This window comes from Curcuma longa, chromosome 5, assembly GCF_044706935.1.
Source record: "Curcuma longa cultivar G26 ecotype Majalengka, Jawa Barat chromosome 5, ITB_CL_G26_1.1, whole genome shotgun sequence".
NCBI classification, from domain to species: Eukaryota; Viridiplantae; Streptophyta; class Magnoliopsida; order Zingiberales; family Zingiberaceae; genus Curcuma; species Curcuma longa.
The window spans coordinates 11253700-11277608 of NC_133865.1; the positions used below are offsets into that span (position 1 = coordinate 11253700).

The window sequence follows — 23909 nt, forward strand, 5'->3', positions numbered from 1 at the left end:
TTCCGCAATTCTCGTAATTAATTAAATTTAAAATGCATAGGTATGTGTTTAGGAAGAAATGAAAAGATGCACCTACCTTATTTTTAAATATCTTTGTTTTAACATTTATAATAGCTTTAGTTAAAATTTCTAGAAATATTCAAAATTACTATAAGTTAAAAATATTGTAATATTAGTTCATAACTACTTGCTTGAAGTAGTTTTAGATTAAGTTGCTACAATAAAATTAAATATGGAAATTTTTTTAATTAAAATTTTAATTTCGTCTATATGTTTGCGACATGTAGTTTAGTTTAATTTACATGGAGATCTCAAACGATAATTAAATTTATAGTAATTATTTAAATTATAATATTTTTAAAAATTTGTTAAATGTTTCATTAACATATATCAAAATGCTTTTGTTTTGCCATCGAAATGTTAAATAGTAATTTAAAAATTAAGAGAAAAGATATTTTGGTAATAAATGAAAGCATTAAAGACATTTAAAAAGACCACATTTAAATCTGTTTTACAGAATGACAGAGTTGCTTCCACAACGAATCAGCTACATGAAATGTCTTTGAATGGTCTGATATTTACATACTTAGCTGATATATCTTTCTCTACCATAATCTATCATGAGGTTTATTTGAATATGCTAGATGTGTAAGAATATAGTCATAACGCATGGCAAGCCATAGAGGCTGATCCATCAACATTGCGAGTTTGATTTGATTTCTTCCTGCTTGCCTCCTGTGGCTCAATATGAAGCTTTGTGAAAGAATCGAAACCAAGCAGGCAGGTTAAGCTCACCAACTTTATACATGACAACGGAATCCTCCTCTTTAAATGCTCTGGCTCTACTCATCTGCTATACAACCATAAAACTGAGTAAAAGGATCCAGCTGCAGAAATAGTGGTAAAGCACAGATATCTAATTTACAAGTTCTTAATCAACTGAGAACAGTAGATTAGTAGAAGTAAGCTGTGGTACTACTGGTGCTCAAAAGTCCTTTAATAAGTTTTGGGATATTCCATATACCTTGTTTCAAATTCAAATTCTTCATCTTTAATCTCTCTGTTTATCTTATCTTACAAGTTTAAATGTGTGGACAAAAAATGATTGCTAAAAGTCAAACAGGAGGGGAAAACACTTTGGGGTTCAGCAACATACACTTCTCGTGAAGGAAGATGAATGGATGGTGCCTTTGGTCTGTGCAGGGTGGGTGAGTTTAAAACACTATAGTAGAATAATATGAATTTATCCAATAGAGATTGCTTATGTGGTGGCTAGTATATAGAAGAACCAAACAGAATTAAACTAGCATTTTTGTAGTGTTAAATTTGGAAGACTATGGGTGTTAATCTAGAGCTTTTAACTATTAGACAAACTCTGTGTTGGCATCATCCTGTCTTGAAGCCATTCCAGATGACATTGTGCAAACATCCAAGAGATATATTTATAAAATCCAATAAATGCACTCCTTAAAGAGCCATCCAAGACTATAACAATATTTCTCAAAGAAAGAAACAAACAAAAAAACTAGTTCATTACTTGATATTCAAACACTTTATTTGATATCAGGAAAAGAAAAGGTTTGACATCATACCAGGATCATCTTCATTATCATTTTGAGTGGTAAAGAATGGAGTTAAGTAATTTTTATCCAATGCAGTGAAGGATGTAGTGCTGCAGCGGTAAAACAGACAGCTTAGAAAGTGTTTGATTAAAGCATAAGGAGATTGGGACTTCAAAGCTGAAAGAACCTCTTATGGAACTCCTTGAGTTTCATCTTTATTTTACTCCCAGATGATGTTCCTTCTTGGTAAGTTGGAGCAATGTAGCCATTATTACTGTCAATGTTCTGAAACAACATATCATATTAAAAAAAAAAAACTCAATGGATCTCAAAAAATATTTTTAAAAGATTATAAAATGTGACAAGAAATATATGACCAAAAAAGGTAACAAGAAATGTGTGCCAGTTAATAGTACCTCTGAGAAATTGACTTCCAGTGTATCATTTTGACCATCACCTACTACTTCTAGAGCTTCAAGCATGGTACCAGTGGAGCCACCAATCAATATTACCTGCGTGAAAGTCATTTTGTTTTGCAAAAGATTATGAACACAGTATCTCAGGTTATAAATCATTCTTTTGTGCTTGATATTTTGAACATGTAGATGCAACAAATAATTGAGATTTTAAACACAACATCTCAAGTTATTAATCATTCTTTTTAAGCTTGATAGTTACTATTGATTAATTCATATTGGAAGAGAATAAGATAGTAGCAATTAAGTAATTAAATAAAAATCAACACCAAAACAAACACATATATACAATCAACTAATATAGATTAACGAAATTCAATATGTCAATGTAGTCTCATTTCCATGGCCCATTTTTTGATTTTGGAGCGTAGGTTCCACTACCAATACATGTTGATTATGCATTAAAGGTTTAAATTATTTACAATGCTGTTGTTTTCTTGATAATCTTATGCTGACAGGAAATAGTTGGAACTTACAGTTTGTTTGTTGTTTTCTTGATAAATTTATACACATTCTACATGTGAAGGAAAACTTCAAAATGATGGATATCATAAAGCAAAGGAAAAGAAGATTGACAAATATCTAAAGTGTTTCCTGTTTACTAGATTTCACTGCAAACATGACTGGCATGAGAACCTACTGTTAGTACAATTATTGCAGTTGTAGCAGTAAGAATTGTTTTTCCATGAGCCTCAGGGAGATCATGTACTGACTGCAGAGCAAGGGCAAAAGCCATAGCTCCTCGAAGACCTGTTTGTGTATAACAGAAAAGGTAAAATGAATACCGGAGAGTAGAATTAGAGAAATTAAATAGCCAATTTACTCACCACTATACCAAAGTGCCTTTTGATGCTTAGGAGGTATTTTGCGATTTGTCGGTCGAACCATGTTCACTAAATTAGCACAAGTAAAAACATTTGCAGCCCTACAAAATAAATCAACATGGACAATAAGTTGTCACATGACTAACACCTAAAAACCTTTGAAAAAATTATTTAACTTGGAATTCCTAGAAGTTTGGATTGGTAAATATAGCTTACAAGAATATACAGAAAAATAATCATAGTTGTTATTCAACTAAAGCATACAATTAATGTCTAGTTCCCTGTGTCATGGGATACCATAAAACATTAGAAATAACAGAAACCATATCATTAGGGCCAAAGGCACATTCATGCAGAAAATATAACATCGTAACCGTAATCTTTGGTCAAAGCACTATATATTTCTAAGTAATGACAGTAGACCCCAGAGGAGGAACCTTTGTGTTGATTAATAACTCCAAAGCACAAGCACAACTTAATCTTTCAATTTGGTTAAATAAAAAATGAAATGTACACAAACCTGAAAGACTTGATTCATTCAAAAACAGAAAGACTAGTAGTAATTGATACCATGTACTACAGTGGAAAGAAAATAATGAAATACTCTCTGCTATCCACCTTAATTTCAGGAAAATTTATTCTAAAAAGTGGAGATTTGAAACTAAAGGTGGTAGGGCAATACCTTGCAACACCTATGAAGATCTAGTCCACCAATGAAGATCATAGTTAAGGAAGTGATAGCTACACCTTCAAATGCAATAAAAGATATTCTGCTTAATCAAGTGACAAGGATACAATTGAAAAGAAAATAAACCCCAAGTGTGACCAGCTATGTTCCTCCATTGTAATGTCAAAACCCATGTAAATAAACCTGTATAACACAGTAGAGAAGGTAGGATTAGTAAAGGAGCACATGGTAGAAATTAGATAAAGGGCATGCAATGAATATCTTCCTACACAAATGTTTCCGCTAGCGATGAGATCAAGTGGAAAAATGAAGCAGTAAAACGTTGAGAGTTCTCTGACAAATTTGAGAATGTATAATGCTTCATTACCTGCAAGAAATGCAAATGTAAACACTTAAGAATAACAAGCTATGGTACAATTGTTGAAAAAAGAGTAGATACTTACAATTCCAGTGAACAGTATTGACACGATACCAGATAGACCAAATCCTTCAGCAAGCATGTAGCTGCAGATACACCATGTCACTTATTTATTCCTACTTTGTAAAAGCAAATTAATCTAGAAGATAAGATCGCTTACGAGAAATAAGGGAAAAGGACAAAGAGACAACACTCCAAATTCTGAAGGCTGAAAGGAAAAAAAAAAGGTGTCAATTATTTAAATGGGACAAAATTACCAAGCACCAGGGAGAGAAATAACAAAATTCTTACTTCTCAATATCCAATCCAGCATATTTGAAGAGGTATTCAGAAGTTAAGGTTTTCCAATGTGCATATGTTTTTCAAACTCTACATTATGAACTGAGATGTAAATAATAAAAATAGTGCTACAACCCAATTTAGGCTAACAACAATTCTCAATCATTCTCTGACATGTTTTCAACGTAGCAGATCTGCATACATTCAGCATTGAATGATTGCTTAAATGCTCAAAAGAAGAGATGTTTAGGACAACAAATGAAAATGATATACGACTATGTTTCATCCTCCACCTTATGATGTGGCAATGCCCCAAAGAAGTGCTGAAGCACGATAAATATAATAACTGCTATTTTGGGGCTTTATGATTGCTGGATGAATTGATTATCCTTTATACACAGTTGTTTAAAAATGATATATAAAATATCAGAACACATTCAGCAAACAAAATCGTAGTTTTCTATGATGCGTCCATTCATTTTGAAGCATATATGAATAGGTGTTTGAAACTGTAAAAACAACACAGGTCATATTTTCATAGTTATCAAATTGATACCTAGATTCAATTATGATCATACATCCATGCAAAAAGATTTATCGTGTATGTAATAGTCTATCCCATAAGAGCGTTTTCTGATCTTTCTTTAGCATTAAAAGCATCATGAAAGCAACAAGTCAAAATAAACACTGAAAATAAAAGAAGCTTGAATGTCCAATTATCTTCACCAGATACACACGCATGGAGGGATAGGAATAACTGGCACAAGTTAAAGCAGTTACCCTAGATTTGATCAGGATAGACAGGGTTAAAAATGCTCGGAGGGGGAATAAACTATAAACACAATTGGAAAATTAAAAAGAAATGTTCGTACATTCTTTCAGGATAAAGTAACAGATTTAGGAAGCAGTGTTTTCCTGCAGAAGAAAGTTCAGGAGAAACCAAACTTTTGCATCAGGATACACAATGGTCTGGGTAGTACATGCAATCTTTAGGGTAATGTAATGGCTGTCTTCCTCTAAATTAGAATATGTTCCAAATTATTGACACAACTTCTTAATAATTATATACCAAATCTGACAGGAGTATGACAATCTAAATTATATACATTCTTAGGAATGAGAAATCTGTTGAAACTTTTTTAGAATTTGCAAATGTGCCCGCTCTATACAAAACAATAAACAGGATGAATAGAATAATGAAGTGGAAGTAATGAGGATTGAATTAACATATGAGATTTTGATAAAGGATATCAGAGAAGAAATGAAGCCAACACCAACCCCTGTGCAAAAGCAAACACAAATTAGATATGCTTAAAAAATAAGAAACTGAGGTACCTTAATATAAAGCCATTAACAAAGTTAGACAGGGTATAAAATGATCATTGCAAATTTAATATGAGCAAGATTCCGCTAGCATAGAACATTACATGAAAAAATGTGCATTAGAGAAACAAAATTTTCATAAGTTTTGGGTGACTGATTCAATAATTCACCAAGAAGAATTGAGATTCAACCAGATTAAAGATTATCTTTTAAAATAGATGTGATTCTAACCTGCAGACATTGAGCCAACAAATGTCTCGAGAAACCTCAGTACAAGCACAAGAAAGCTTTGTCCTGAGGAAGCATGACTTTGAACTGATGACATGGTCCTAGAATAAATAGATTCCATCAAACAGTGAAAAGATACAAGTGAGACACAATAAGGGAAATGCATCCTCAAGCCCATGAGCAAACCTGTACAAGGAGATAGCGATCTGCATTTCCAACAAAATAAATACAAAATCACTGCGAGATGCAAAAATGCCTAGCAGTTTTTAACATACTAAAAATGGAACATACTGCATCATTTAAAACTGACTCTCCAAACACCAGGGCAAATAGATTCACGTCAGTACCAAGTTCCTACATAAAAAAGAAGAAGACATGAAACCATGAGAAATAGAGAAAATCAAAGATTAAACACAAGATGAATATAGCAGACTAACAAATTTCCATATATGCAATCTATCTAATCTCAGCCGAGAACAGTTAGCAGTTGCACATAATTATTTGATTTATTTATTAGTCATCATCTACTTCAATCATAAACTTTAAGTTAGACAGTGGTCTTCAATCATAAACTTTAAGTTAGACAGTGGTAAAATAGAGAACCCACGATCTGAAAACAAATTATTAATATATGCTCATTTACAAGTTTCAGAGCCAGATTATTTAGGTGAGAAAAAGTTAAGAGCCACCACGATTTTTTCTTTGTATAGCAAACATGAACAAGTAGTGAAAGCTAGAAAGAAGAGACATGACAAGGTTGTATGCATGTACTTTTTGTTTTTAGTTAGTAACAGTTTTCTGTTTTCAATTTGATGCATCTTTATTTTCTGTTTTTCATTTTTGACCAGGTTTAATAGGCAGATTGTACCACAATCTTGACCCACTAGTGCATGGTCAATATGGTGTCATTCCAGCTTCCAGACAAAACCCTTCCTGACACCAGAACCCACAGCCATGGTTTCAAACTAACAAGTCTGGAGTATCACAACAGCAGCTTTACATGGAATGCAAAAGAGCATTGGTAAGCTAAGAAATAGACTACTAGCAAGCTACAGAAGTTTAATCTTCATCCTATCTTCTTGAAGTTATGAATGAGAAGAAATAGTAGGTGCCATAAGAGATGCTCATTGGAAAGTATGATATTTTCAATGTCTTCTGGTTGACAACATTTAGCTTGAAGTAGAAAGTTAATCTAAAAAAGCAAGTTCAAGATACCTGGAAAATAGATAGTACTGTTACAGGATCAGTCGCTGATATAAGAGCACCAAACATAAGGCACTCCACTAATGGTAATTTGTACATCAGAAATGTTAACCCGCCAAGATAGCTGCAAATTAAAATAACACTTATAAAATTATACTCGAGTAGAGTTCTTTAACTTTAGTAAATCAGACCCTGGGCACCAAATGTTCTTACACTAAAAAGCCTGTGACAACTGCAGCAATAAATGTCCCTAAGATAGCAAATGTAACAATGGCTCCAAAGTTTGAAAAAAATGGTTTCTGTAGATATCAAACATAAGAATACATCAGATTCAACATTAGTAGAAGCACATTCTTACAAGATTGATATAGCCTTAGAAGCTTACCGGCGCTAAACTGAACCCTGATTGAGTAGGTTAAGTTAAGAAAAACAAAATATCAATTTAAAATATTAGGATGATGCAATTACTTTGTAATCTCAAAAACTATAGAAAAACAATTAATCTATAATATGCACAAGTTGGATATAATATAATTGGTGGCAACAAGAAAAGGAAGAAAAATTCCTCATGGAAATTAAACCACCTCCTGTAAAGAGACCAAAAATATCATCATTATTACAGATAAAGTATGGTTAGGAACAAACAGAAGCAAAAAACACAAACCTGCTACTGACTTCAGTATCTGAAATGTTAGCAAGTATACCAACAAGTAGACCTGCCATTACAAAGTAAAAAGTGCTTCATTGTGCTACTCCCATTTACTTCAAAAGACACGTCTGTTCATGAAGTTATAGTTACCATAATAACTTTACATCAAATTTCTGTTTGATTAAATTATGATGAATATTGTGATATGTCCTGTAACTAATTAGAGCATGTTAGTAAAAGAACATGTTAATGTAATTGTAGCAATGATAAACCATCCTGATAGAAAATTCAAATATGCCGTAGATTATGTTAATGGTTATTGCTTCCCTGGAAGTAACTTGTTTGTCCAGTCTACTTGCTTGCTTAATAGGATACATTGAAAAACACCATTCCAAAGATTCATTATTATTGTTTTCAGTGATTCCACTATTTTTATAAAAAAAAAAATGTAAAATAGAAAGAAATATTGGAAACTATGAAATTTGCATATAATTTAATAGGAGTTGGAACAGGAAGCAATGCCATAAGGGACCAGAAACAAACAGCAAGTATGTTGAGCACATCAATGAATCTAATTTCATGAATCTTATATACATGTATTAGTCAGAAACTTAAGTGAGTTCTATGGAATTAGAAAGTGTAGTACGGTTGGCTGATATAACATGTCCACAAAATATGGTCAATGTTTTTAGATCTACATTTATTAGCATGTAATTCTTGGTAGGTGCGGAAGATAACCCAAGGAATAGTGTTTCATACATTCACCGCTAAAGTAACATTATAGAAGATGTTAATGTCCAAGAACAAACTCTTTTTTCCTGCCATTAGATGAAGCTCCTTCCCAGATTATGAATGTGTCATGACTTCATAAATTTCTTTTAATTAGTTATTTTAAGCAACCTAGCCACACGATTGAAAGATAAATACGTATTTAGGACAGCTTTTCCATCCAACAGAACCTCTAGCTTTGGCATTTCGTTCCATGATAATTGATGATCTAATCATGAGTGATGGAAGTATTATATCTACAATGATAACCTTTAAAAAATTTGGGTTAATAAGCCCAGTTTAAGCATGAACATTTTCCTGATAGTTCATTATGTGATCCATAGTCTAAAAGATTGGGGTTTTTTGTAAATTTTAGGTAATCGGAATAACGGGATTCCCACTATTCAAAACAACCCCAGTGGACTCGAGAAGGTACTTGCTCTCGAACTACAAAATTAGGCAATTAGGGGAAGCAGCAAATGAAAGAAGCACAAGGATTGTAGAAATAGGAACGTGAAACAAAGCAGTAAAAGAGGAGAGGTAAGCGTTACCGATGATGAGGGATGCACTGGCCTCCGGAATGTAATAGAACTTGTGGCGGCGGAGCACATGACCTACGACAAAGGAGAGCACCAGCATAGAGATCTGGAGGAGGATGCCCACCCCGGCAGCCTGCTGCTCCTTCCCTGGCGGCGAGCTGACCGCATGAGCAGTCGTATTGAGCTCCAACATCGCCGGCGTCGATTCTCCGCCGATCGACCTCGCTTCTCCAGACGATCGACTCTTCTTCTGCGACGCCTGCGATTGCGTCCCAAGCGCAGACTGGGCTTTGGGTGGACCGGCGCCCATACGAGGTCTATGCGAACGCAGTAATATTGGAGTACGTATTTGACGTAACTCACTCAGTTACCTTCGTTGTTGTTGGTATGGCATGTGGGTCCAAATATAGACCCCGCGTTTGTATCCAACAAAATAGCAGGTAGAAAGACACAAGTAGTTTGTAATACCAATCTATAGGCGATCCATCCAATCGACCGGGCCCGTGCAAGAAATGGCCAATCGGGTCGGATTAAGCTGCGTTCGGATCCGTTTTTACTGCAAATATATTTTTATAATTAATCAGAAGTAGGTCGATTTTTAATTATCAATAATATTCATAAATAATATTGAATATAAATATTATTTATAAAAAATTTATGAGTCATTGATGTAACAGGTGACATGGTCCCCTCCTGAACAAAGTCAAGAGTCAAGATTCGTGCTATCTGACAATACGAGTCAATATGACCCCCAAAGGAAATGACTCCACCCAAATGAAACTGGGTCAAGACCATATGTCATTTTAGTCTCGGACCTCATCTCAACTTCGACGCCATTTTTTCTCAGATCTCATCTCGGTCACATGTCGTCTCGACCATCTCAGTCCCGAATCGCATCTCAGTCACATCGTCTCGACCATCTCAATCTCGAGTCCCATCTTGACCATGTTGTCTCGGTTATCTCAGTCCCGAGTCTCATCTCGGTCATGTCATCTCCGCCATTATATTTCAGTCCCGAGTCCCATCTCAACCATGTCGTCTCAGTCATCTTAGTCCCAAGTCTCATCTCAGTCACACCGTCTTAGCGAACTCAGTCTCGAACCTCATTTCAATCTGTAGCCCCATCTCGATCTCCAACCTCATCTTGGCCTCGGGTGTCATTTCAATTTTGGGTCCCACTTTTACATAGTTTGTAAATTTCCATCCTCCATGGCCCCACTAATGAAGAATGCGAATATTTCTGAGGACACGCGATGACGTAAGAATAAGTAGACAATTACGAAGTTGTCAGATCTGATCCCCTCAGATACCCTCTTTTCTGCATATAAGGTCAAAAGGAAACGGTTGTCGAATCTAGTTCCCTCATAGGTTTCTATAATGACACCATCCCGTCCGATGTAGAGATACTTTCAAATGACTACAAAAACCCTAATACAAGATTTTATTTCGGATTCCTCTCTTTGAACTCTTCTCCCATTATATTCCTTTCTAAAATAACCTTTCTCTTTCAAAGAACCCTAACTTGAGCGTCAGAATGGTCTGTCGAAACCTTTGGACACCAGTCTAATCTCCTCCTAAAGTGCATTTCAGATTCCCATCGTCTTCCCCCTTGAGCTCTTTCAAGAAATCACATATATCGGATCGTTCGTTGACTAGTGACTTGACCATCTACGATATTTAATCAGAATAATCATGTTCATCAATAATATATTTATCAAAATTTTTATCAAAATAATAAATAAAAAATTTAAAAATAAAAAAATTGGTATTGTCAAATTCAAACAATTAATGAAAAAAATAAAAATTTTAAACAATCAGATAAAATTTGAATTTAGAACATGAATCAAACTTAAACTAATTCAAATTTATAAAAAAAAAAAAAAAATCAAGCCAATGTTAAATGTTTAATTCATTTTAGACACGATTTCAATGTTTGCGACCAACTGATTTGATTCCCAAAATTTAACCGATTGGGATCATTTATATCAAGTTGGAGTATCAAATGGAGACCTGGGTATAGTTGAATTGGTTACAATGAAGTAGAATTATAAAAGTGGACAAAAATTTGAATTTCAACGAAGCCGAGATGATATCCTCCTCGCCAACTTTAATTTCTCGATTATGAAAAATTACATACTTTTCTACTAGCTTGCAAAACGTCGGAAATAAATGACTTCAATATAATTCTTCATTTAATCGAGAGGAAAGATAAAACTTTTCTTTTGACAATGGCCATTTGCTTGCTTGCTGTTATAAAACAGAACCTGAAGACCGCGCGCAGTAAATGACGTTTCTCAACGTTAAATTAAAGATGCGAAACCAAGAAAGAGGTCCAGTAGTTTCAGCCATGGAGAGAGAGCGCGGAGCAAGAAATAAGAGAGAGAAGTAGAAAAAGAGAAGCTCCAGTGGAGGCGTTTGCTAGGCAACTTTTGGGAGCATATATATATTCCCTCTCTTGATCCGAGTATAGTCTAGTCTATAGAATATAATGTTGTCTATCCAAAATCAAGTTCAGAAACCTTGAAGAAGGAAAAGGGCATTGTGGAAATTAAGAGCAGCAATCCTCTGGAAGAAGAAGAAGAAGATTTCATGTCATGGAAACTGGAAGGTGGAGCCAAGGGGAGAGGCATCGGTACCCTTGGGAGGACTGATGGCGATCCAGAGCAGTGATATGGTGATGGCGATGAGTCCCGACCATACGAACACGATGGTGGGAGTCTTCCCCCTCCTCCCCATCAGTCCCTTGGCAAACGGGTAGAGGTGAGCCAGCACCCAGAAGCTAAAGAAGGCCCCTCCCATCAGCTTGCTCCACTTGGGAATCTCACTGTAGATGGTCTTCGCGAAGCCAAAGGCGATGGCAATTATGTTCACCATCATGATGGTGATGGGAGGGATCATGAGCGACGTCCACTTCACCAAGTAGAGGTCGGCGTAGATGTCATCCTCATCCTCTGCGGCCGACTTGGAGGTCAGCGTGAAAGAGATCTCGATCCCAGCGATGACCTTGAGGAGCCCTTGGACCACCGCGTAGAGGTGGGCGCTGGTGCCGGAAATAAGCCAGAACTGCTCGTTGCGCCACCACTCCTCCAGGCCGACGCCCGACCACTTCACCTCGAGGATGGCCAGGGCGATGAGCGTGAGGGTGATGGTGAGCAGGTAGACGAGGAAGGTGACGTTCAGCGTTTGGACGATGAAGTAGCCGGAGAAGAGGGAGAAGGCCGGGAGGAAGCAGTAGACGACCAGGAAAATGGAGGTGAAGGGGTAGATTCCGACGTTGAGGTAGGCGAGGCGTTGCAGGAGCTTGAGCCGGCGCGACGCCAGCAGGGCGTTGTTTCGAGAGAAGAAGATTTCGACGGAGCCCGTCGCCCACCGGAGCACCTGGTGGAGGCGGTCCGTCAAGTTGATCGGCGCCGACCCGCGGAAGGCGTCGCGCTTTGTGACGCAATACACCGAGCGCCACCCGCGGTTGTGCATTCGGTACCCTGTCACCACGTCCTCCGTCACCGATCCATAGATCCAACCTACCCGATCACCCCACTCCGTCTTGTCCTCGTACCAACAGGATGTGACGGAAACCGCCTCCGCCACCGTTGACGGATCGAGCGGCGGCCGTGGAACCGTCAGAGCGCCGGGAGGGCGGCCATGCTTCACCCCGGGATGGTCGGCCAGAGGCCGGCCTTGGAATTCAGCCACCGGTATCGACTCGGACAACGCTGCAGAGTTGCCGAATCTCTTGGGCAGCAACGCCGGGTCGAGCTCCGCGTCGAAGTCTTCCGCTCGAAGCGCCTGCGACTCTGCGTCAGCCTCTTTGTACGTGTTCTTCTTATGCTTGTTCATGAACAATGGAGAGTACTCTGTTGCTCGCGGAGGGTCAAATCCATAGAGTGCAAATCGTCGAAACAAGCAGCCAGTCCCCACGTAAACAGGGCCCTATACCAAAAATAGAAAAAAAACTCAATAGAAATTACACATACAGCGAAAGATTCATGCAGATCTATGTGTAGTTTTTACCTGAACACCATCGAGAGCGCGCATGTTTCCATCAAAAAAGACAGTGTTGTGATTAGCATAACGATCGGAGGGGTCAATGCCCTCGAATCTCTGAGGGAATTGGATGTAACAAATGCGATCGCCGCCTCTGTCCATCATGAAGCACATGCCCTCACGCAACGCATCGGAGTTGTAGATGTAGTGGTCGCAGTCCAGGTTCAGGATGAAGGGGCCGTTGGACATGATCGCCGACGCTCGCACCAGTGCGTTCATGGCTCCGGCTTTCTTGTTGTGGTCGTACCCTCGTCGCTTCTCGCGCGACATGTACACCAGCATCGGCAGCCGGATGTCCACGTCCGAGTAGTCGATGATTTGCTCCTCGTCCGGCATGCCGTACAGAGGATCCGGCGAAGGGGGCTTTAGCATCACCTGCAAGATGCTCGCGTGGTCGCCCTTGCCATGCTCAGGGGCGGACGCCGCCCAAGTCCCCGGCCAGTGCGTGCCGTCGGCCATCCATGTTGCTTTGGCGATTTTGATCGGCTCCATCGGATCCCCACCGCTCTCCTTGATCTTCTTCATCGCTTTCACCTCCTCTCGCGCGTTGAACGCGTCGGAGCGCCTCCTGATGGAGTCGGGCAACCCGTTGATCCTCACCTTGAACTCGTCGTACTCTCTCTTCGCTTTTCGCCTGTCCTTCACGAAGTCCGCTCGCCTTTTATTCTTCGTCGGGTCGCCCTTCAAGTTGAAGTAGCTGTCAGGGTTTCTAGGTTCAATATCATGCTTTCGGCAAAAGGGAACCCAAACGTTGGCAAAGCTCGCCGCCTCCGCCATCGCCTCGAAAGTGAGCAGCGCACCGCCGTCGTCCGATATGTAGCACGCCAGCTTCTCCACCGGGTAGTTGATCGCCAGAATCGACAGAATCGTGTTGGCCGTGACCAGCGGGGGCTCCTTCTCAGGATCAGCGGTGGAGACAAAGAAGTCGACGCCTGGAAGGTCAGAGCGGCCCGAGGGGTTCGCCGGAGTTACCGTATCGAACTTTTCCTTGAGCACTGAGAGATCGGTCGCCCTGTTGATCGGGTGCAACTTGGGGATGACGTCGAGGATCCAGGAGAAAGCAAACCAGATCTCACACACGATGGACATCCCCCACAGCCACATCGCCTCTTCATTCGGATGGTTCAATCTCCAGTTCAAGAAGAAACCCAGAGCGACCAGTCTCACAAATATAAGCAACCTGTAAGGGCTGATGATTCCGGCGGGCATCGGGATCTTTCTAGTCAAGGGTTTCCAGCCCTTATCCACCATGTCAGGCATGCCATTTCCTTCCAGATCTTCCTCGTACATGCCATCTTTGGGCCAGTAGGCATTTCCGTAGCCGTACGTGCCTTGGCTCTCGAATAGCCATCGGTTGTGGTCGAATTCCCCTGTCTGGCTGCGCATCAGTGACATTCTGTTCTCGGCCAGCTTGGAATTGCCCGGAGCCGGAAGAGAGAGCGCGCCGGAGCTGAAGTTCGGTTCGTCGTCGTATTCCTCTGTCTTGTATGGTTCCTTGCAGCCTGGGCAGAGCCCCCTGTCCTTGAGCGCGTCCATGTAGCAATCCCTGCATATCTTGAACCTGCACTCGCAGGGGTCGACGTCGTTACCTCGCTCGTCCCTCATGACTTTGCCGTCGCATGCCGGCATGGCGCAGGAGGAACCCTTAGCGCCGACCATCTGCGGATGGGACACCTGGGAATCAATCACCTTGTCCATGACGTGCGCCCTGGTGACGCTGTTGAATCCGCCGGTGAAGAGCGAATTGGAGACGTACTGCTCCTCGGCCTTGCGCGCCACCGACTCCGTCTCCGTCGGCCCGTCCATCGGTTGGTTGTCGGGCGTGGGCGGTATGTGCACGGTGTAATTCATGTAGTCCCCTGCGATTTCTCCAGACATGTCGATGTCCTCCCTGGACAGGCTCACGTAGCGGCCGCTCGACGTTCTCCTCGCAAACTTCACCGTTTGCCCGCTCGCGCCCCGGTTGGCCTGATTACTTCCGGAGCCGCCGGAACTGCCTCCGGCGCCGGAGTTACGGATCGCCTTCTTCGCTGGATTGTGCGACGCCATGCTCCTCCTCTTCTTATTCCTTCAAAACTATTCTATAATCTCTAATTCATAATGAAATACGATGTCCGACGGATCTGCGATTCGACAGAAACATGAAGGAATGAAGCAATCCAAGAAGAATTAATGAAATCAGAGAAAACAAGAGTACAAGGAACCTGCTGGAATCGATCAATCACTATTAATTGCCATTTCTTTCAACCGACGATTATGATGTTCTTCATTAACTTTGAATTCGATTTGCTTTATTTGGCTCTCTCTACCTGAAATGCGTTGCTGAACGCATGGACAAGGGAGGGAGAAGGAGGAGCGGTGAAGATGAAGAAACGATAGAAATCCATGAAAAGTTGAGGGCAATAACTAGAACATTGTCCGAGTCAAAAGCATGCAGGGAAGTTTATTATGCGGATGGAAAAAACACATAATTAACGTACGGCTATTAGAATAAATCAAATAAATAAATTATATATATTATTTCTAATTTAATATTTCATAATATATTAAAAATTTGACCTAAATTATAAATATAATAATGTTGATAATTTAAAGCTCTCGTTTACATCTTTATTTGAAATATATAAAAAAAAATCAGAAGCCGTCCTTCACATGATTTTGCGTGAAAAGAAAGAGTGCATTTATTTCTTTCTCTCTATTTTTTTTTCATTTTTACGTGCAATGGCATGAGAAAAGTGATGGGCTATTTATGAGTGACAATTATAATAAATTTCATAAAAAATTAAATACAATTTAAAACATGATTTTAAATTTTGTAGTTTTATTATAAAAATTAATTTATCATTAAGTATAACAGATAAATTGGGCCGGTTTAATTTTTTTGCTTGGGCATCAAGCTCCTCTAAAATAATTGTGGGATGAAATTTAATTTAGAAATCAAAATCATTAATAGTATGTATCATAAATTTTATATTAACTAATTTTAAAATATCAATTATATATATATATATAATTTTATGATATGGTCATCTTTGTATAGCTCAACTTTAAAAAATATAAATTATTTATCAAACTGTTCGTGTATTTCCTAAAATACTCTTCCATCTATCATACTATGTTTCTTTACTAAAAAACCCTTTTTTTTAAAAAAAAAAACCACCTACAAAAAAAAACTCCGAGCAACTCATGTTTGTTCAAACTATGAGCGTTCATGAGTCAAACACTGATAAGTAAATTTGATATTCATCTTTATAAAAATTTATTTATATTCATTGAATATATAAAAATAATTAATATAAATATATTTAATTCATTAATATTCATGAAGAAAATGATAAATTATTGATGATGAATAATATTCATAAATAATATTTATAAATTATGTTCATCAATAAAATAATTATTAATATGATAAATGCTCTCAAAATGAATAAACTATGAGTGCAATCGGCCTAAAATCAAGGTTGATCAAGTTAATTAAGTTTAGTTGATCAAGTTCGAGTTGGTTCAAATTGAGTTTTGATATTTGATCAATATATTTATTGACGAGAGTGAGATGCCAAAATGAACGAGAGTTTATTGGAGAGGAAGATTGTTGATGCAATCGACCTCAAGTCAGGTTAACTAAGATTGATTTGAATAGTTGAGTGAAGAGTCAAGTAGAACAAGATTGACAATATACGTGATAGGAGAGAAGTCCAAATGAGTTATAGTTGATCAAATATTTAGCAAGTTGAAAATCTAATAGGGAGTTGATAAGAAAGAAGTTAAAGTGAGTCATGGTTAACCAGACATTTGACGGTTAAAAGTTCAACAGAGAATTGACATGAAAGGCGAAGTCCAAAAGGATCATGAAGGACTAAACACTTGGTAATTGAAAGTTTAATATGAAGTTATCAAAGGCAAAATCCAAGTGGATCATAAAAGATTCGACATTTGACATAAGACGTAAAGTCTAAGTGGATCAAGAATAACTGAATACTTGATAATGAGAGAAGATTGAATAGGTTAATGAGAATCATATGTTTGGCAATAGCAAAGTTTTGGTAGGTCAAGATTGATCAAATCTTAACTATGAGATGAGAAATCTTGGCATGTCAAAGTTGGACGAATGTTACACGAGTAAAGTCTTAGTAAGTCGAAGTTACTAAAGATGAAGCTCTAGTAAGTCGAAATTGATTCGTACTAATTGTATGAGGAAGTTTCAAAGACATGAGAGTCCCTTGGCATAAGAGAACTCGATGTGAATAATATTTTCAACGTTGTGAATCATCAATTGATTACATAAACACATCAGTTGAATTGATTGCATAAACACATCAGTTGACTATTATGAATAGTATTTTTTGTAATAGTATTTTTCAATTCTAAACCTCTAAGTTTGGGATTTAAGAGGGTTTAAGAGGATTTACTATAGATAAGTTGATTGATGAGTTTTATTAATCAATTGATGACATTGTAGTTGTAAATAAAATATTTAGAACTTGCTTGATAAATAGAAATAATTGATTATTTGCACTATTATAACGAATAGAAAATTATTGAGTCAAGTTAAAAATTTGTCAAGTTAAAAATTTGACTGTTGCAAAAATAATCTATTGATAAACAATAATAATTAACTATTGTAATCAAAGTTGAGCTGGAAAGAGTTATTTTGCAAGTACAACGTTCAAATTCAATGGAGTAATCGACTGATAGATTTAAGTGGTTGATAGTTAGGCGGAAACAGTCTTAACTTGGAGACTATAAAAGAAGAGTTTTAAGGAGGATTTTGCAATCAATTTTTGAGGGTTTTGGAAGAGAGTGTGGCTGGCTGCATTTCTAAATTATTAAGAGATGATCAAAATAAGATTTTTGTAAAGTTGTTTACTTTCATTGTATTTGCATTTGTATCTTTGTATTTCTTTGTATTGCTTTGTAAAGAATATAATTGTAAGAAATTTCTCCACTCGTAGGTCTTGCAAGGAGAAAGTTAGTGAATTATTATTAAGATGGTAAGTCGTTGAGTAGAAATTAGAGGTTCCAAATCACGTTAAATTGATTTATCTTTATGCTTGTCTTTTCTTTTGTATTGTATATTTTTGTTTCTACTATGTATTGATTTGTTATAGACAAGCATACACGAATGAACACCATCAGATTCACTCAAATTGTGAATCGTTATTCACCATCCTCTAATGACATCAATGGTTCCAACGCAAACAAGCTTATAAAGCTGACCAATTAAACAAGATTAACAATATAAAAATTTCAAATAATTAAAATCAAACTCAAGCTCAAAAAAACATACAATTAAATTTAAATAATTATTTTAATAATTTAATTTATTTTAGACTCCGCGATTACGTTATTAAATAAACTTGAACAATAAGACTTAACTCTTAACTCATTTACAGGCACGTAGGCGATCTAATAGAGCACTTCTGATGGCATGCGGCATGCCAGTAACAAGTAATTAATGAACAGGACGTTCTTAAAACACCCCTTCTTATTTTGACTCCTCTGCCATCCTCAAATGTCACTATCGAGATTCGAGAGCCCAGGAAAAGAAATGCTAGTCCTTGGCGCCAAGATCGGCAGCAACGCCCCCAGAATAAAGCAGATCTTAAAAAAAAACAGTAGGAAAATAAGTCTTTTGCTCTGGGTTCAAGTATAATACATCAAGTTTAGAACTTACCCAGTTTGTGAATTGTGATCCAAGCCAAAGCTGAATCTTTTGGGCTTGTAGACTGATAGCCACATGACGCAGGGCAGCTGTGAATTTTCATGGTTTATGTTCGATTGACGATTTCTGTTAGGTGGAAGGGTTGAGAAAGATGAATAAGAACTTGAGTATTGTAGTTTCAAGGCACGAAATCAATCGCTATCCTTAGAGAGATATTCGCCCCCACACGTAGTTGCTATGGGTTGATGGCGATACTCTCCCAGGATATAATGAAACCTCTATGAATTTCTTGTCTAGCAATAACAAGAAATTCTCACACTCTTGAACTCTTAAAGAACTCTTTAGAACTCACACAATACACTAAGTAGTAGATGAGTAGAAGATGAGTTCATTGTCTTGTAGTAGAGGATATTTATAGATGATATGCACCCTTCCATGCAACACATGAAGAGTTGTATCTCTTCATTGTGCACCATTTCATGAAAAGAGTTGCATCTTTTCATTATGCACCCTTTCCCTATTCAAATGAAATAAATAAATAATAATATTTACTTATTCACTTTAATATATATTGTAAAATATACTTCAATCCCCCACTATTTTACAAATTATACATATTTATGCATAAAGAATATATCACAAGGATTAAATATTCCTTTAGTGTAAACTTTAAAGGTTCTAACAGAGTAATAAGTGTCTAATTGATTAAACTTATACTCTTTGTGTTAGTACCGAAAAATCACACACATAAACTGTACCTCTTCAAGTTCAAGAATTTATTAAATTTAGCACTTTTATGGCCCTGCGCTCATCCTGGTTTCATGAATATTTATGAGAATAAAACCTCTAAAATTCTCAATAGAAGCGGCACCACTTCTATATCCACATAGGTGGAATCTTTTGATAAATAATATTATCAATCCATTAAGAGTATTAACTCACCCTCATAATTATATATGACACTAAATCCTATATCTTAGTGCTCCAATTGTTAAATAATTTGTTATTACCCATTAAACCTTGAAACTAATGTTCTACTAGAATAAGGTTGGGTTCCCATTATTTAACAATTACAGGTTTTAATCCCATTTTAGCAGTAGTCTCCTTGATTTTATCCCTTGATAAACCTTTAGTCAATGGGTCTGCTAAATTCCCTTGGGATTTTACATATGTGATGGTGATTATACCATCTCCTATTAATTGCCTCACATACTCATGTCTCAAGCTTATATGTCTAGACTTTCCATTATAAACCTTGTTATGTGCTCGAGACATGGTTGATTCACTATCACAGAAGATCGAAATGGCAGTCATTGGTTGTGGCCACAACTCTATATCATATAACAAATTCCTAAGCCATTCCGCTTCTTTGCCAGCGGCTGATAAAGCTATAAATTCAGCCTCCATAGTAGAATGTGAAATACATGTTTGTTTCTTTGAGGCCCAACTTATTGCTCCACCACCTATGGTGAAAATCCATCCTGAAGTGGACTTGTTATCACTTAGATTTGTAATCCAACTAGCATCGGAATAACCTTCTAATACAGCAGGATAACTACTGTAATGTAATCCCAAGTTTATAGTTTTCTTGAGATATCCAAGAATTCTAGTTATAGCTTTCCAATGTTTATTACTTGGTTTTCCAGTAAATCTTGATAGTTTGCACACAGCAAATGCTATATCTGGTCTGGTGCAATGCATGGCATACATTAAACTTCCTATAGCACTTGCATATTCTAATTGTGCTACAGGTCTCCCCATGTTTTCTTCTAATTTAAAATTAGGATCATAGGGTGTATTGGACTCCTTAATTTTAAGATGCTCAAACTTTTCCAATACCTTTTTGATGTAATGAGATTGACTTAAAACAAAGCCAATTTCATGTCTAAGCACCTTTATGCCTAGTATCGTATCAACTTCATTCAAATCCTTCATTTTAAATTTAGAAGTTAGATACTCCTTTGTTTGACGAATTCCTTCTAAATTCGTCCCAAAAATTAGCATATCATCTACATACAAACAGATTATTACTCCATAGTCTTTAGTAAATTTGGAGTATATACATCTGTCTGCACTTTTGTGTGAGAAGCCATTCGATAACACTATAGAATCAAACTTCTCATGCCATTGTTTAGGCGCCTGTTTTAAGCCGTATAAAGACTTAACAAGTTTACAAACTTTCTTTTCATTTCCGGGTAGCACATAGCCTTCCGGTTGTTCCATATAAATTTCTTCATTAAGATCTCCATTAAGAAAAGCCGTTTTAACATCCATTTGATGCACATGAAGCTTGTAAATGGATGCTAATGCTATAAGAGTCCTAATAGAAGTCATTCTTGCCACAGGTGCATAGGTATCAAAATAGTCTAGACCTTCCTTTTGTCTAAACCCTTTTGCTACCAACCTTGCTTTAAAGGTTTGTAGTGAACCATCCGTATCACATTTCCTTTTAAATACCCATTTGCATCCTATAGGCTTTGATCCTTGAGGTAAATCGACCAAGACCCAAGTATTATTAGATAATATTGAGTTCATTTCGTCATCTGCTGCTTCTTTCCAAAAAGCAGAATCTCTAGAGGCCATTGCTTCTTTAAACGTTTGAGGATCACCCTCTACGTTTAGAACAATTGGGATCTTGTTTATCACAGAATCCCTAGTTCCTTCAACCAAAAAAGTTATAGCTTGAGAAGAGATAAAGTTTGGACCCAAGTCTTTTTCTTTTCTCACTCTTTTACTTCTTCTTGGTTCAAGTGATTCATTGTCACTTAGACTTTTATTGCCTTGATTTACAACTACTTCTTGGGAAATTTCTGTATCCTTTTGGGGATATTCCAAATTGGGGTTTGAATCAACAATGAATTTATTTTCAATAAATTCCACCTCCCTTGATTCAATAACTATATTGGACACTAAGTCCAAAATTCTATATGCCTTAGAATTTTGAGCATATCCTATGAAAATGCCTTTTATGGCTCTTGGCCCTAATTTAGTTCTCTTTTGATCAGGAACACGATAAAAGGCTAAACACCCCCACACTTTTAAATAATCTAAGTTTGGTTTTCTTCCTTTCCATATTTCATATGGAGAAACCTTTCTATTTCTTGACGGTATCCTGTTATGAATATGACAGGCTGTCAATAATGCCTCACCCCATAGATTGTGAGGTACCTTAGCATTTAGTAACATTGAATTAACCATATCCACTAAGGTACGGTTCTTCCTCTCCGCTAAACCATTTTGTTGCGGAGTATATGGAGCAGAACATTCATGCACAATACCATGTAACTCACAAAAATAATCAAATTCACTAGAAAAATATTCTCCACCTCTATCGCTACGAAGAATCTTTATTTTCCTATCATGCATGTTTTCTACTTCCATTTTATATTTCTTAAACATTTCGAATGCTTCATCTTTATTTCTTATCAAATACACATAAGTGAATCTAGAACTATCATCAATAAAGGTTATAAAGTACCTTTTTCCTCCTCTAGTAATATTTCCATTTAATTCACAGATGTCAGTATGTATTAGTTCTAGTAAATGTGTATTCCTTTCAACCTTAGGAAAAGGTTTCTTAGTAATTTTGGATTGTATACAAATTTCACATTTCTTATTAAAATCCTTATTACTAAGATCAATATAATTATGTTTTTGCATATATTCAATTGACTTGTAATTTAAATGCGCTAGTCTACTATGCCATAAATCACAAGAATCAACAATATAAAGAGAATCATCCACTTTATTATTAATGCTAAACTTGAACATGCCTTGAGTACAATATCCTTTTCCTACATACACATCATTCTTGAGCAAGATAATTTTATCGGATTCCATCACAATTTTGAATCCTCTCTTACATAAGAGACTAGCAGAGACTAAGTTCTTTCTTATATCTGGAACATGAAGTACATTCACCAAGTTTAACTTCTTTCCTGATGTAAAGTTCAATTCTACTGTTCCTTGACCACACACTTTTGCCGAGTTGTCATTTCCCATTAGGACCTCTCGGTTGTTCACTTCTTCATATATCTTGAATTGATTGCGGTCATTGCAAACATGAACAGTAGCACCAGAATCTAGCCACCACTCATGGGATCTTTCATGTGTTGCCATGTTTAGTTCTGTGATCATACCAATATGTATGCATTGAACTCCCTCTGTTATCATAGCAACTAAGTCCTCTTCTTCCACTAAGTTGGCCTTGGAATTTGACGCTTCTTTTGAGTTGTTACCCTTTTTCAGAAGTCGACAATCCTTGATATAATGCCCTTTCTTGTGGCAATGGTAGCATACTCTTTGTCTCTTTTTATCTTGCTTGCTATCCACGAAGGATTTCTTTCTTTTGCCTTGATTGACTTTTGCTTCTCCAACATTGTTCACCTTAGAATTTTGAGAAAGATATATAACATCACGTTTTCGAGTTTCCTCTTCTATACGTAAATGTCTTAGTAATCTTTCAACAGAGAAGTCTTCTCCAAGATGTAGGAGTTTCTTCCTATAATCATTCCAAGATGAAGGCAATTTTGCAATAATTGCTCCAACTTGCAATGATTCAGGAACCAATATTTGTAGATCACGAAGTCTACTTACAAGGATTTGTAACTCATGAACTTGATCCATGATAGGCACATTATCAACCATACTAAACTCAAAGTACTTTAACATGATAAATTTATCCGTACCTTGTCGCTCATTATTGTATTTTTCTTCTAAAGACTTCCAAATCTCTAATGGCGATTGAATTGACATGTAGAGATCATAAAGTCTGTCTGACAAGGTGTTGAGAATGTGCCCTCGGCATGCAAAGGTGTCCTCGTCACGTTTTTTCTTCAATCGAGCAATCCTTTCCTTTTCTTCATTGGTTGCATTGTCGGCAGCATCGGGAATTGATGTAGCATTTGGATCGAGCACATAAGCAAGATTTAGTACCGAAAGAAGAAACATCATTTTATCCTTCCATCGGTTGAAGTTTGTCCCATCGAATCGATCTAGTTTGACAAACTCTTGATTCATGACCTTGAAAGTACTATTTAGATCTTGAGCCATCTCCATGGAATATCTCTCTAAGATTGTTAGGTGGAAGGGTTGAGGAAGATGAACAAGAACTTGAGTATTGTAGTTTCAAGGCACGAAATCAATCGCTATCCTTAGAGAGATATTCGCCCCCACACGTAGTTGCTATGGGTTGATGACGATACTCTCCCAGGATACAATGAAACCTCTATGAATTTCTTGTC

General features: G+C 37.1%; 3 protein-coding genes across 3 annotated transcripts; all 3 read right to left on the reverse strand.

Annotated features, from left to right (window-relative positions):
• Positions 1-463: 463 nt before the first annotated feature.
• On the reverse strand, positions 464-9246 carry LOC141829060 (sodium/hydrogen exchanger 6-like). Its single transcript, XM_074716484.1, has 22 exons — positions 8970-9246; positions 7666-7717; positions 7529-7588; positions 7387-7411; positions 7215-7300; positions 7014-7125; positions 6090-6152; positions 5985-6004; positions 5802-5899; positions 5499-5527; positions 4260-4291; positions 4129-4176; positions 3994-4054; positions 3820-3917; positions 3658-3733; positions 3545-3564; positions 2866-2963; positions 2679-2788; positions 1979-2074; positions 1750-1847; positions 1593-1672; positions 464-853 (listed from the first exon to the last, which is right to left on the reverse strand). The coding sequence occupies exons 1-22, from the start codon at positions 9148-9150 to the stop codon at positions 843-845; spliced, it is 1554 nt and encodes a 517-aa protein (XP_074572585.1). The 5' UTR covers positions 9151-9246; the 3' UTR covers positions 464-842.
• A 2249-nt stretch (positions 9247-11495) lies between these two features.
• Positions 11496-15050, reverse strand: LOC141829875 (cellulose synthase-like protein D4). Its single transcript, XM_074717358.1, has 2 exons — positions 12969-15050; positions 11496-12887 (listed from the first exon to the last, which is right to left on the reverse strand). Exons 1-2 carry the CDS (start codon positions 15048-15050, stop codon positions 11550-11552), a joined length of 3420 nt encoding a protein of 1139 aa, XP_074573459.1. The 3' UTR covers positions 11496-11549.
• Positions 15051-19725: 4675 nt separating this feature from the next.
• LOC141829876 (secreted RxLR effector protein 161-like) lies at positions 19726-20427 on the reverse strand. Its single transcript, XM_074717359.1, has one exon. It carries the CDS (start codon positions 20425-20427, stop codon positions 19726-19728), a length of 702 nt encoding a protein of 233 aa, XP_074573460.1.
• Between the last annotated feature and the right edge of the window lie 3482 nt (positions 20428-23909).

Coding starts and splice junctions, on each gene's coding strand:
- LOC141829876 (XM_074717359.1), bottom strand. CDS start 20,427: ATGGGGAGACCTGTAGCACAATTAGAATATGCAAGTGCTATAGGAAGT.
- LOC141829060 (XM_074716484.1), bottom strand. CDS start 9,150: ATGTTGGAGCTCAATACGACTGCTCATGCGGTCAGCTCGCCGCCAGGG. Junction 7,301..7,386: donor CAGGGTTCAGTTTAGCGCCG/GTAAGCTTCTAA, acceptor TGATATCTACAG/AAACCATTTTTTTCAAACTT. Junction 6,005..6,089: donor AGTCAGTTTTAAATGATGCA/GTATGTTCCATT, acceptor TTGGAAATGCAG/ATCGCTATCTCCTTGTACAG.
- LOC141829875 (XM_074717358.1), bottom strand. CDS start 15,050: ATGGCGTCGCACAATCCAGCGAAGAAGGCGATCCGTAACTCCGGCGCC. Junction 12,888..12,968: donor GCGCTCTCGATGGTGTTCAG/GTAAAAACTACA, acceptor TTTTTGGTATAG/GGCCCTGTTTACGTGGGGAC.